At 44.6% G+C, this 15477-nt stretch overlaps 1 protein-coding gene across 1 annotated transcript; it reads right to left on the reverse strand.

Moving 5' to 3' along the window:
- Positions 1–13268: 13268 nt before the first annotated feature.
- Positions 13269–14471, reverse strand: adra2c (adrenoceptor alpha 2C). Its single transcript, XM_041186729.1, has 2 exons — positions 13642–14471; positions 13269–13572 (listed from the first exon to the last, which is right to left on the reverse strand). The coding sequence occupies exons 1-2, from the start codon at positions 14469–14471 to the stop codon at positions 13269–13271; spliced, it is 1134 nt and encodes a 377-aa protein (XP_041042663.1).
- Positions 14472–15477: the final 1006 nt, after the last annotated feature.

Genomic DNA, 15477 nt, shown 5'->3' on the forward strand with positions numbered 1-15477 from the left:
TGATTGTCTCCTGAAACACAGCATCCAGGTAACTCTCCCCCTCCCTGATGTGTCGCAGTGTCCGAAGTTCAGACTCCAGCTCATCAATTCTGAGCCGGAGTTCCTCAAGCAACCAACATTAGTCAGTAGGAACCACAATGGGGTCCACCAGCTCCTACATCATGCAGCTACAGCACATCGCCTGGCCCTGCATCTCCATTTTATTTAATTTATTTTTAAATTTCCTACTGGTCTTTAGTTTATCAATCTGTAAAATATTTCTCCTATTTACCTTTAATCTGAAAGCAAGTTAGAATATAGATTCAAAATATACTTTTTAAAATCAACTGGAACTTGCTCTCTCTGCTGAGTTGAAGCTGAAGTGTTAGACCTCCAATCCTGGGCCCCAGTAGTCACCTTTAATCTGAAAGCAATTTAGAATAGGTAGTTCAAACTAGCAGTTACTTACCAACCAATGAACTTACAGTTTTCCAGTGATGTCACTCGGCTTTTTTTCACTCGGCGACAGTGACTGCAGAGGACCCTCTTCCCAGACTGAAAATCATTGTTGTAATAACCTACTTGGTTCACAGCTGCCTTTTAGGGAAGGAAATCTGCTCCCCTTACCTGGCCTGGTCAGCAATATGGTCGACTCTGAAATGCTCAGTTGCATCAAACCTTTATGAAGCCTTAGATGAATGAAACCACTCGGGCCACCTGGCATCGACCATAGGCATTGGAAATGACAATAGCACACCCAGCCCTGTCAGCCCTGCAAAGTCCACCTTACTAACATCTGGGGGATAGTGACAAAATTGGGAGCACTGTCCACAGACTACAAGCAACAACCTGACATAGTCACAGTCAAGGAATTGTACCTTACAATGTCTCAGGCACCACCATCACCATCTCTGGGTATGTCCACTCCCATCGAAAGCACAGATCCAGCAGAGACGTTGGCATAGTGGTATACAGTCGGGTTACCCTGTGAGTCCTCAACATGACTTTGAACCCCATGAAGTCTCTTGACATCAAGTCAAACATGGGCAAGGAAACCTTCTGCTGATTACCGCGCTGAGTGATGGCTTCCATTGGTCGGGGGATCTAAAACACGGGGGCACAGTATCAGGATAAGGGGCTGATCATTTAGGACTGAGATGAGGAGATAGTTCTTCACTCAAAAGATTCTGAATCTTTGGAATTCTCTATCCCAGAAGACTGTGGATGCTCCATCATTGAATACATTTAAGGCTGGGGTAGACAGATTTTTGGTCTCTTGGGAAATTAAGGGAAATGGGGAGTGGGCAGGGAAATGGAATTGAAGCCCAAAATCCGCCACGATCTTATTGAATGGCAGAGAAGGCTTCATGGACCATGTGGTCTACTCCTGCTCCTAATTCTTAATTTCTTATCAAGCCAGGGGATCAACTCTGGTTCAATGAAGGGTGCAGGAGAGCATGCCAGGAGCAGCACCAGGCATACCTAAAAATGAGGTGTCAACCTGGTGAAGCTATAACACAGGACTACTTGCGTGTCAGACAGCCGATGCAGCATGCAATAGACAGAGATAAGCGATCCCACGAACAACAGATCAAATCTAGGCCCTGCAGTCCTCCCACGTCCAGTCATGAATGGTAGTGGACAATTAAACAACTCAGTGGAGGAGGAGACTCCACAAATATCCCCAACCTTACTGAAGGAGGAGCCCAGCACATCAATGCAAAAGATAAGGTTGAAGAATTTGCTGCAATCTTCAGCCAGAAGTGCCGAGTTGATGAACCATCTCGGCCTCCTCCAGAGGTCCCCAGCTTCACAGATGCCAGCCTTCAGCCAATTCAATTCACTCCACCTGATATTAAGAAACGGCTGAAGGCATTGGATACTGAAAGGCTATGGGCCCTGACAACATTCCGGCAATTGTACTTTAGATTTGTGCTCCAGGACTTGCCGCACCCCTAGCCAAGCTGATCCAGTACAGCTACAACACTGGCATCTACCTGGCTATGTGGAAAATTGCCCGGGTATGTCCTGTACACAAAAAGCAGGACAAATCCAACCTGGCCAATTACCGCCCATCAGAATACTCTCCATCATCAGGAAAGTAATGGAAGGTATCATTAACACTGCTATCAAGTGGCACTTGTTTAGCAATAACCTGCTCACTGATGCTCCTCCCTAATACAAATTGCTCCTCCAGTGAGGAATGTCATGCTGCCATCTTAATGTTCCCATTCAGGGAATTCATAACATCCCCCAGACTTAGCACCCAATGACTTCCTCAATTATTCAGGGGCGTTTAGATTGCACCCACACCACCTGGAAGTTATTCCATGCATAACTAACAACTTACGAGTTAGGCGGGAAAGAGAAAGATTATTCAGCCCATTCTGGAAAAAGCAACTTTATAATTCTCCCATTATAGCATCAGTTTCGGAAAAGATTTGTAAGTGGAGTAGGAGGAGTTCGTTATCAGGAGGTTTTTATTTCCTTAGCCTGGGGTATCAACCTTTGGAATATGATTCCAGTTGATGGAGTGTGTATGGATTCACTACTATTGTTCAGTTAGGAGCTGGATGAGTTCCAGACAGTGACCAATCACTGTATACAACAGGTACGTGGGATAGTGGCTGAAGTGACTCATGGTCTTACCCTCTCTTGGAGCCTGTTGTATCTGGGCAAAAAGGAATTTCCCAGGTTAATCTTCCCCCTGGAATTGTCCTATCATTTTTGATTGGATTTTTCTTTTCGCCTCTCCCAGATGGCGACAAGGCTCATGGTCGACAGGAGGTATTGCAGGATCATGATGTGTTGGACAAGCTGCTCTCTCTGTTTGTCATTGCAATGCATAGCGTCCATAATTATCTTATGATTTCAAGGTTATTGCAGATTTCCGAGGAGAGCCACTTGGTTCACAACTACAAAACCATGAGGCATGTTCACTGTAATGCGCTCACCGCTTCCAAGGACACCAGCATTGGTAGCGACCTTGTGGATGATACTTTCAAGATCATGCATGGCAGATGAAGTTCCCCAGCCAGTTCATCACAATAAGCTCCGAGCTCCTGGGGTCACCCAGGCGGCTAGGCGTCTGCCCAGGGGAACTGACCGAGTTCGCTGTGTCGGAAGGGACAGAGGCCATGACCAGACACACCATCCCCAAGTAAATAACCCACAAGTGCACTGAACAACCCAAGCAGCACAAGGGTTCCCAAATGCCTTTGGTGCCATTTGAAGCCATGTTTCTGAAGGATACAATCTATATGTTTCATATGGATCCAATCACTGGCTTTTGTTTTAAGAAATAAGCATGTTGCTCAGCAGTAAAACGTCCCCCAAGCATCACTGCCCCATCCAACAGTGCTGCCAGCTCTGGTTGGGAATATTCCTGGAGGCTTCATCATGTGACTTCCACCTGCTCCCCGCCCCTCACTCCCGCCAGTGGTCAATCTTCCAGGTGCACTGCCTTCCCACGGCCAATGGGAAAGCAAATGGTCTCTTCTGTCACCCGATTGGGTCAATCTCCTCTGTCAGTCAGACCGTCCTTTTTTCTCCCCCACCGTCTCCACAATTTTCATCACAGATAAATGAAACTGTTCAAAGAGAACGAAAATAAAACAAACACGATGTTGTTTGAGGCCCCAGTGGATTTTCATTTTCCTTCTCTTTGCTAGATTACTAGCAGCAGCGTCCTGGAAATTAATCTTCAATTCTTCAGGGCATCAGCACAATCATATACTCTCCTATCCGCCCCATCAATTCAAATCCAATTCTACCCATGGAAAAAAGGAACGATAAATTTTGAGGAACTGACAAAAGGAACACATCAAATTGTGCATATAGGTATTCAGCGTGCACAGTGCACAGCCTTTATCACATCAGTCGTTAAAAGATAGGTCCTTACAATCTTCAGTAGAAATGCCAAGGCCAAATCTTATAGACGTTAATCCCTGGAGTCACACGTTCCTTCACTTGGTGAAGTTCTGCTAAATTAAGGATGAATTCCATTTAAACTTTAATAATAACTGCATTAAACTTTTTTTTTAAATGAAGGGAAAACCAAAGGATAAACGATACTAAGAGCGTGACTGATAAGATTATGTCATCAAGTGAGCTATCTATATTGAAGGAGAAAATTAACATTTTAATGAGATTTGAACACGACCCACAGTTATCTGCATTGGACTGAAATAGCCCAGACCCAACATGCAATCCTCAAAATCTAACCGCTCAAATACTCCACACCTATCTGTTACCACCACTGGCTCCACACTCGAGTTACCTACTCTAGTCCCATGTCTCTGTTCTTCCCTGTACATTCAGGCAGAAAGAAGGAGCTATAATTTATCCAACATCTCATGACAGCCTCAGAGCTGATCGTGTGTTATAGGACCACTGGGGTTACCCTTGAAGTGAAATCACTGCTACAATGTAGGCAAAGGCGGCAGCCAATGTACAAACAGCAAGATCCCTCAACCACATGACCAGTGAATCCATTTTTGTTGCAGCTTGTTGAGGGAGGGTTGTTAGCCTTCTTCAATTAATGCCATGGGATCATCTATTTGATGTATCTGAGGAGTCAGATAGGCCCCTCAGTTTCATCTAAAGAACAGCACCTCTGGCAATGTAGCATTCCCTTAGTAAGGCACTGGGGTGCCTGGATTGAGGCTTGAACCAACTGCAATGTTGAGCTGCAATGTTATTCTTCTTCAAATCTTTATCCAGCTCATCCTTATAGGTGAATCAGCTTCAATAACCACTTGTGCTGATGCGTTCCACATTCAAATAATCCTCTGCTTGAAAATTATTCTAGATTTTTTTTTATTCTCTCAAGGGATGTGGGCATCGCTGGCAAAGCCAACATTTGTTGCCCATCCTTGATTGCCCTTGAACAGAGGACAGTTCAGAGTCAACCGCACTGGTGTGGGTCTGGAGTCACATGTAGGGCCAGACCAGAAAAGGTAAGGATGGCAGATTTCCTTCTCTAAAGGACATTACTGGGCCAGATGTGGTTTCAAGCAACAAAATAGTTGCCATGGTCACCGTTACTGAGACTAGCTTTTCATTCTAGATTTATGAATCGAATTTAAATTCCAGCGGCTGTGGTGGGATTTGAACCCACGTCCCCAGAAGCATTAGCCAAGGCCTATGGATTATTAGCCCAGTGACATTACTGTTACACCACCATCACCACCACCACCCCCCCACAATTCATCCTCTCAAACGCAATTTTGAACATCCCTGGTAGCCCTCTCCTTAACATTTCCTACTCCAGTAAACACGAAACAGGGTTTTAAGGACCTCATAACCATATTCGTATTATTAATTTCCATTGCAACCTTTCCACAACTTTATTAACAAGCGTAATGTCATCCATGACTCAGCTATAGCACCCTTGGCTCAGAGTCAAAGATTGCAGGTTTAAAGTCCCACTCTAGAGACTTGAGCCAAAAGACCCATGGCCGCCGCTTGCAGTATGATACTGGGGGAGAGCTGTACTGTCAGAGGCTTCATCTTTTGAATGAGATGTTAAATCATGGGTCCTCACTTCTCAGGGGAATGCGAAAGATCCCATGACACTATATTGAAGGAGTGCAGGGGAGACGACCCATTGTTCGAGCCAATATGTATCCCTCAATCAAAATTGCTAAGAATTATCTTATTGCTGTTTGTGGGACTTGCTGTGCACAAATTGGTTTAAATGTTTTCTGTATTACAACGGCAACAACACTTCAAAATACTTCATTAGCTGCAAAACATTTTGGGGTATCCTGAGGTTGCAAGAGGTGCTTTATAAACACACACCCTTTCTTTATTTTTCTACAATACATTATCCAAAATTGCATGCAACATTCCGCCTGTGGTTTATACATTATTCACAAATTAATTATCATTAAATTGCTTCAGTATGAATCTCAGAATCCCATTTACCTCTTTTATGAGTTTGTCCACTAGCAATTTGTACCTTGCACCAATTTACTTCACCATTTCATTAAGTTCCTGCGAGTTGCAGCACAATTTCTGCTCCCTGCTCTTTTACTGAGAAGGTACCGCTTTACAATTATCTTTCTCAAACTCAGTTGTCATGCAACTTCAGAGTAACTTACAGAAGTTACATCAAACTTATCTGGAAGCTTGAAGAAAAGTTCTGCTACACTTGCATTGAACCTTGGTTAGGCCACAATTGGAGTATTGTGGATAGCTCTAGTCTCCACATTATAAAACCAGAAAAGAGACACTGGAGAAGGTGCAAAAAATAATTTCTGAGAAACTGAGAATTAATACCCATCAGGAAAGATTGAACAGGCTGGACTCTTTTCTCTAGAAAAGGAAAGACTGAGTGCTGGCCTGATAGAGGTCTTCAGGGTGATAAAAGTGTTGGTTAGGGTAGACATGGATAAGATGGTTCCACTTGCTTAGGAGGCTAACACTAGGGGCCATAAATATAAGATGGTCATTAATAAACCTTATTGGGAATCAAGGAGGAAACTTTTTATTCAGAAACTGTGGAACTCGCTACCACAAGAAGTGGTTGAGGTTAACAGCATAGATGCTTTTTAGGGGAAGCTAGATAAACATATGAAGAAAGAAATAGAATGATATAGAGCCAGAGAGTCATTGCGGTACAGAAGGAGACCATTTGACCCACCAGCCTATGCCAGCTCTCTGTAAAGCAATCCTATCAGTTCCATTCATCCGCTCTACTCCCATAGCCCTGCACATTTATTTAAAGTGCCTATCCAATTTCCTTTTGAAATCATTAACACCTCCGCTTCCACTGTCCTCATGGGCAATGAGCTCCAGGTCATCAGCGCTTGCTGCATAAAGAAGTTCTTCCTCACATCACCCCCTGGAATCTCTTGCCAAAATCTTAAATTGGTCTCATCAGATAATGGGAACAGCTTTTCAGTGTCTACCTTATTCAAACCCGTCATAATCTTGTGCACCTCTATCAAATCTCCCCTCAATCTCCTTAGTTCCAAGGAGAACAACCCCAGCTTCTCTGACCTAACCTTGTACCAAAATGCCTCATCTCTGGAACCTTTCTGATAATTCACCTCTGCACCCTCTCAAGGACCCTCACATCCTTCATAAAGTGTGTGGCGCCCAGAACTGCATGCAATTGTGGCCTAGCCAGAGCGTTATAAAGGTTCAGCTTAATTTCTCTGTTTTTGTACTCAATACTTGAATTTATGAAGTCCAAGATCCCATATGCTTTGCTAATTACTCTCTCATTATGTCCTATCGCCTTCAAGGATCTGTGCACATAAATCCCAAGGTCCCTCTGTTGCTGCACGCTCTTTAGAACTATGCAATTAAGTCTATATGGCCTTGCTATCCCTTCTGCCAAGATGCGTCACCTCACATTTCTCTGTATTAAATTCTACCTGCCAGGAGCTGCCCATTTTGCTAGCCTATGTCCCGTCACAGTCAATTGGTACCACTGGGATGCCCAAATGGGGTGTGGGTGTCATTGGCTAGGCCAGTATTTATTGCCCATCCCTAATTGCCCTTGTTCAGAGGGCATTTAAGAGTCAACCACATTGCTGTGGGTCTGGAGTCACACGTAGGCCAGGCCAGGTAAGGAGGGCAGATTTCCTTCCCTAAAAGATTAGTGAATCAGATGGGTTTTTACGAATTGACAGTGGTTTCATGGTCATCATTACACTTTTAATTCCAGATTATTTTTTTAATTGAATTCAAATTTCACCACCGGCCCTGGGATTCAAACTCAGATCCCCAGAGTATAACCTTAGGTCTCTGGATTACCAGACAAGTGACACTACCACTAAACCACTACACCACCTCCCCTTGATAGGTTGAGATGGAGGGGGTGAGAGGAGGCTTATGTGGTGCATAAACACGTAAATGGACCACTTAGGGTGAATGGTCTGTTTCTATGCTGTACACGCCATGTAACTCTACTTTCTTGTAGACTTCTCAATGTCAAGTCTAAATCACTGGGTGAGAGAGGTCACCATACAGATCACTGGAAAATTCACAAATAAATATCTATTCACTCCCATTCTCTGCCCGCCGAACATTCCCCCTCATTTAACTTTAAAACTACACAACAACTTGCACTAAGATAACACCTTTATTGTTAACAAAACCATCCCAAAATGTTTCATAGAGGCATAAAAAGATTTGTGATGAAATTGCCAAGGTATTAACCATCATTATCCAAAGTGTTCTAGAATGGGAGTTAAATTGCAGAGGTGGAGATTAGAGAATGCCACATTTAGAAATGGGGCGGGAACAAGCTAAATAACTGTAACTAATTATTCTCCTATCATGGCTTCAATCCTTGCAAGTGTCTTACAAGTCATAGAGTCATTTACGGCTCAGAGGGAGGCCATTCAGCCCATGTGTGTCTTATATGGAACTTTCTCAAATGCTTATTTGGAAGTACAGATATATCAAATCCATTAAATTTACCCATCTGATCTGGCAGTATCTGTGGAAAGAATAACAGAGTTAAGATTTCAGGTCAACGATCTTTCATCAGTTCTGAGAAAAGGTCATAGACCTGAAACATTAACTCTGTTTCTCTCCCTCCACAGTTGCTGGCTCACCTGCTGAATATTTTCAGTTTCTATTTCAGATTTCCAGCATCTGCAACATTTTGCTTTTATGCTCACCTGCCCACCCATTAACTTACTAGAAGAATTTGATTGCATTGTTGAAGTCTGATCTTCCCGTTACAAATCCATATTGACTATCCCTGGTTAATGAACAGGTTTCTTAGTGTTTGCTAATGTCTCCTCTGTAGTAGTTCCAAGCTGCTATTCTATTACAAAATGAATACCACCAAAGGCAGTTACTGTTTATCCTTCTACCATTTATGAAACATTCTCCAGCTTCTAGTCCTCTGATATAATTGCTAGGTTTTGTACACAAGTCTCTGGAGTAAGACTATGAAGCCACAGCCTTCTGCCTTAGTGGTAAAAGTAGCTCCCACTGAACCACAGTTGTCACTACAATTTCCTGTTTAACATTAATCTCCATTAATTGTTCTGTTATATCCTCCTCTGATTCTCTTGTTGCACTTTATTCACCATCCTTTCTAATTTAAGGTAGAATCCTTGCTAATATGTTAACATTCTTTTATAATCTATAAGACTGCCATTTTCATCTCTTAGTGATCCAATCTTTCTTGTAGGATCCCCTGCTTTTAATATGCTTACAAAATAAACATATTTGTCCACTTTATGCTCAAATTACAGCTTTAGAATGGGTGCTGCTTAAGGTTAAGGTCTTGTGGTGTGCTAGTGGTGTCCCTACCTCTGGGCTGCGAACTCTGGGTTCAAGTCTCAATCTGTGAAAGGTGTGTTCATAATGTGGCCAAACAGGTTGATTATCAACCTGTAGATCCTTCCACCACACCTGATGGCAGGCTGTAAGAGTGGGAGAATTTCCTGGTGAATCACACTGCAGGAGGCTAATGGCAAACTACTGCAGACTTTGCCAAGCATAATCATGGGCTAATCTGATGGTAGCTCTTTGCTGCCAATGCCCTCTTAGGGTATGGTACCTGGAGGAGGTGTAGTCAAGGAGTTGACTGCAAAATACCATTTCTTATTTCTGTGCTTCTCACATTGTTCCAGGTTTGCTTTGGAGTTACTGATCTTGGTACTTTTAAGACTTTTGTCTGAATCCTATTAATTCCTAGAACTCAAACTTAGCTGGGCCACGGGGAAGAGCAGGGGTTCTTTCACTAATTGGAGATCTTTTACAAAGAGCCAGCACAGGTATGATAGCCAAATGGCCTCCTACTGCGCTCTAAGGTTCAATGATTCTTTTGATGTATCCCATTAGTCCTGGTCAGGTTGTTAGATGATCCATCTTAAATAGAAATATTTCCAATTGATGATCTGCAGTTTTATCTGCCAATGCATCCCTCCAATTAATTTGAGCTATTCTCCATTTTATCTGTTTTAAATGTACCCTCTCCCAGATATTGAGTGTTTTCTTCTGTATCTATTCTAGCTATGTAAACATGATTATGCTGTGGCCACTGGACCCTAAATGTTATCCTTCTTTCAAGGTTTTCTCTTATACCACTTCATTACCCAGAGCATGGGCTAATAATCTAATTTTTCTCATTGCAACTTGTACCTTACTGCCTTACACACTCCTGAACACGTCCAATGAATCACTCCCCAATCTGACTGTTAGCATTAATTTCAGCCTAGCTGGCCTCCATGGTTAAAGTGTCCTATTATTACAGCTTGTATTGCTTCTACAAATATGCCATCTTAAGAATTGCTAGACAATCTGAGGTCAAGGTCCATCTCGCTTGCTTTCTACTCTCCCGGTAGTCACACGATGCAATGATGGAGCTGTTGACCAATCGTAGCAATTAATCTTGATCAATTCATTTAAGACAGGCATGAGGTGAGGAGAATTCCAGTGGCGGAGAGCTTTCGGAATGATAGGAACTGCATATCATGTCTCAAGTTGCCCAGCGACTGTATGCCAAAATGTTATTTTCTGGAAAAGTGTCTAATGTTCGTTTGAACGAATCATAAGTAAATGCTTCCACCATGTCCTAAGTAAGTTGTTCCAGAGATTGAACGAAATACTGGAGGGCATTTAACACCCCACGATGGGTGATAGAGGGTAAGGTGAGGGTGGGGAGGGTTGGGGGGGGGGGGGGGGGGTTTTGGGGCGGGGGGGTTTTGGGGGCGGGAATAAATTGACAAATTTGCAAAACCTGCCTCCAATCTGCCTCCTTCCTGTTTAACCACAGCATGTTTGAGGATCATTCAAGTAACCTGCTCTGGAGACAGGTCCATGATTATAATATGCTAACATGAGGCACAAATCCTGAAATTTTAGCAAGGATTTGGATTTAACATCTTCTGCATGGCTTCCCCGGGACCAGGAGGAACCTGACAGTGGAAGGGGGGCAGGAGCAGCCGGGTCCAAATCTGTGTGCATTTTTTTACAGCACTGCTTGTGGGCTGGGAGGTGCAGGATTGCCTCCCCTCACCTCCATCACATCCCCAGACCACACAAATATTTCACCTAAAGTGACCAACCACCTCCCCCAAACACTTTAACTGTCTCAGTTCCATCTCTTAGAGCCATGACAATAACTATGCCACCCCCCCCCCACCCCAGCCCCACCCCAATCTGCCAATCCATGATCTTATTGGCTTACTGCCTTACACACTTCTAAACACATCCAATGAATCGCTCCGCAATCTGACTGTTAGCATTAATGGGCCATCCATGGGGAATGGGATAAAAGAAATGACAACGAGGTCCCATCATTAAATTTGGGAGCACCACTGTATTCCTAAGATTTCTGAGTTTCCACAGGCACACAACTCCACCCCACCTCCCCAACTCCATGAATGCACACACAACCACACACACAGCCCCACACACAACCTCACACACACACACACCCACCACAAACCACACACACACACACCCACCACACACAACCACACACACAGCCCCACACACAACCTCACACACACACACACACACACCCACCACAAACCACACACACACACACACACCCACCACAAACCACACACACACACAAACACACCACACACCACACACAACCACACACACACCCACCACACACAACCTCACACACACACACACACCACACACAACCTCACACACACACACACACCACACACAACCTCACACACACACACACCCATCACACACACACACACACCACACACAACCACACACACAGCCCCACACACAACCCCACACACACACACACACCACACACAACCACACAAACACACACATCCACCATACACAACCACACACACAGCCCCACACACAACCCCCCACACACATACACCACACACACACACACACACACACACAACCACTCTTTCCTGTCTCCCCATATATATTAGGACCATTGTTTCTGAAAATTTATTTTGCATTTATCCCCCTTCAAGCATTGGCTGTATCCTCTGGATCTCCTTCATTTCTTTCTCCCTATTAGGCAGTCTACAATGGATGTGTAATATTGCAAGGTCACTATTTTCTCTCCATTACATCTAGAGAGACTCAGCGTGAGTTCCACATTTAACGATACCTGTTCTGATGCTATAATTTAACAATGGGGTAGACAAATATATAGGTACTGGCTGAGGTGCCAAATTTACTCAGGTACTGTTTGATATTTGAAGAATTGATGAGATTACAATATAACTCGATATCTTGCCTGACTCTGCAAAACTCTTCAGAAATTGCTTGAAATTCATGAGCTACAAGGGGAAGAAATCATTAAACTGTGCATCCAGATTGATACTAAAAGCAAAACAAAAACTGCAAACACTCAGCGGCTGAAGGGAAAGCAATGAGTTAAGATTGTGCTGCAGACCAAAGTCCTGACACCAGAATTGTCTGTTTTTATTTCAGATTTTCACTTTTACCCCTGGTCATGTACAAATTATCAATTTGAATCTGAAGGATTGGTGTATCACAAATACTCGAATACCCAATGATGATAAACAACAACTTGAATATAAAAAAATCCACATGTTTGGTGATAAAAAATATATTTTAACGGTGTAATGTTGCCAGGCATTTTTTGTTTGTTGTTTTGAATGGAGAAGGAAGAAAGCTAAATATTACATATTATGACTGCAAAACACATTGGCACAAGGAAGTATTGGAACCGAAGGATAGTTAGAATTTAACTCTTTCATAATTTGGCAGGTGTGATTATGTACAAAATCAAACCATCATATATAATCAAACTAACCAATAAGCATATACATAATATATATATGTATGTATGCATATATATATTGTATATCATATATACTATATATAATACATATACTCTATATTATAGATACTATATATAGTATACATATACTCTATATTATAGATACTATATTTAGTACACATCTATACTATATATTATAGGTACTATATTTAGTACACATATATACTATATATTATAGATACTATATAAAGTACATATGTATACTGTATATTATGGACACTATATATAGTACATGTGTATACTATATATAATAGATACCATATAGTATATATATACTAAATATTAGATACCATAATATAGTACATACGTATACTATGTATTATATATACCAAATATAGTATATATATTACATATGTAGACTGTCATATATATATTACACAAACGCATTTTTGCCACATCCATACACACATACTATATAGATTATATACATCTTCATACCCAATCACTGAATTCATCTTAGAATATCAAACAGTGTTAGAAGGGGGACACTGGTTTAAGGGATGAGGTTGAATTAAAAGGTTCTTTTCTTGGGTTTACAGAGAACTTTGTGAAAAGCTCGCCTGAAGTCCTGGTTGAAGATTGTGTAGATGACAGGGTTCAGGGAGCTGTTGCAGTACCCAATCCAGAAGAAAAACTTGAAGAGAGGCTCGGGGATCTCGCACACCTCCCGGCAGATGCCGTACAGACTGTAGCTGAAGAAGAAAGGGAACCAGCAGACGACGAAGACGCCCATGACCACGGCCAGCACGAAGGTGAAGCGTTTCTCCCTGGCCTGGGAGGCCTTGCTCTTGGATATCCTGCTGCCCCGCCGCTTCCTCCGGGTGGAGAACATGTCGAAGGAGCGGCTGCTGGAGCGGGATATGCGGCTGGAGCGCTTGCTGAACGAGTCCTTCTTGCCCTCCTCCTCCTTCCTCTGGGGCATCCTGGAGGGCAGGCGGCCAGCCCCCTCCTTCCTGCGCCCCTTGCCCTCCGAGGTGGAGCTCTCCTCCAGCTCCAGCTCGTCCAGTTTGTGCCCTCCGGGGCTGGCGGCACAGTGCCCGTTCTCCCTGTCCCCGTTGTCCCTGATGGACGTGCCCCTGCTTGGAGCCTCCTCGGTCTGGGACGAGCCGTCGGGGCCGTTCCTCTTCACCGACATGCTTCTGGTCCTGCTCTTGGCCACCTGGTAGATCCGGATGTACACCAGGATCATGATGAGACAGGGGGCGAAGAAGGAGCCGATACAGGACAGGAGGATGTACCAGGTGTCATCATTGATCCTGCAGGATGGGTAAAGTTCATCCTCAATGTCTCGGTCCATCGATATTAACGGGGGGAAGGAGATGGCCGCTGAGATGAGCCAAACAATGACGATAGCGCATTTAATTCTTCTGGGGGTCCTTTTCAGGTTGTACTCCACAGCTTTGATGATGGACCAGTACCTGTCCAGGCTGATCGCACACAGATGCACGATAGAGGATGTGCAAAACAGGACATCCAGAGCTAAGTAGATGTCACACCAGACCGTCCCAAAGTACCAGTAGCCCATCAACTCGTTCGCCAGGGAGAAGGGGATGACCAAAGTGGCGACCAAGATATCGGCGCTGGCCAGGGACACCAGGAAGAGGTTCTGGGGAGGTCTCAGGGCTCTGCTGGTGAACACGGCGATGATCACCAAGATGTTCCCCACGATGGTGAAGAGGATGAGAAAGCCCACCAGCACAGACAGCCCGACCATAGTTCCCACTGAGTACTGCCCAACACTGGCTGGAGGGACAGGCGAGAGCAGCTGGGAGAGGTTGAATTCAGTGACATTTTCTGGCACCTCCATCCTTGGCAATAGGTTCCCGTCCAGTCGGCGTGGCTTCATCAGATTTAAAACAAGCACCGCGATGCAAACCCAAGAACTTTAATGCTTTTTGTTGCCCTTTCCGTTGGACCTTCTGCCCAAGCCTTCCCAGTCTGACCAAAGGGGCATGGCGCTCCCCCTAGTCTGCCCGCAGCAGTTGAATCTCCTTTTCTTTTTGAAACGCAGGTATGAAAGCATTACCTCGTTGACTCGAATCTCGAAGCCTCCTGCCAGGTTAGAGCCAAATGATCCTTTAACCCCAGCGTGATGCTGGGCTGGAGACCCACTCTGACCCTGCTCCTGTTCTGCAGCCACATCTCAATGTGGGGAGATTGTGGGAAGGCAGGTGGGCTGGTTTACCCCCCCCCCCCCCACCACCACCACCACCCCCAACTCCCCTCACACCCCTCCCCCCCACTCCCCCTCCCCAAACTCCAGCTGTATCCCGGTGCAAGGCTCTGCTCCCCTCCAGCCGCTCCTGCCCCTCTTTGCAAAGCCTCCCACCCCCACCTCCTGATTCCCTGTACCTCCCCTCCCCTCCCAGCGCCTGTTGGAGAAGATGCGGCCACCTCAAACTCTGCAGGTTGTCCCAGCATCAGGAGCAGCAGGCGCGCGAAGAGTGTGGGGGGGGGGGCGGTGTGGTGGGGGGTGGGGCCACTGCCATTGGCGGAGACCGCCCTCCAATCCGACCTGGCCTCTGGCCGGCGCCCTCTTGCCATTGCTCAGGAAGCCTGTCCATCCGCCCCTAACCCACCAATGGCAATGCCCCCCTTCCCCAAACCCCCCCCCCCCACCTTTCCCCTCCAGACGGGTCTCAGGTAGATTCAATCAGTTTGCAAAGGAAATATAGACAGCTTTAGATGTATTGAACATGATTGCATCTAAGTTATGACAG

This window comes from Carcharodon carcharias, chromosome 4 (assembly GCF_017639515.1).
Source record: "Carcharodon carcharias isolate sCarCar2 chromosome 4, sCarCar2.pri, whole genome shotgun sequence".
NCBI classification, from domain to species: Eukaryota; Metazoa; Chordata; class Chondrichthyes; order Lamniformes; family Lamnidae; genus Carcharodon; species Carcharodon carcharias.

Bases quoted from the DNA above. Each gene is read 5' to 3' on its own strand.
- adra2c (XM_041186729.1), bottom strand. From the start codon at position 14,471: ATGGTCGGGCTGTCTGTGCTGGTGGGCTTTCTCATCCTCTTCACCATC. The intron at 13,573-13,641 runs GTTCAGCAAGCG...CTCCACCCGGAG, and splicing joins GAGGAGGGCAAGAAGGACTC to GAAGCGGCGGGGCAGCAGGA.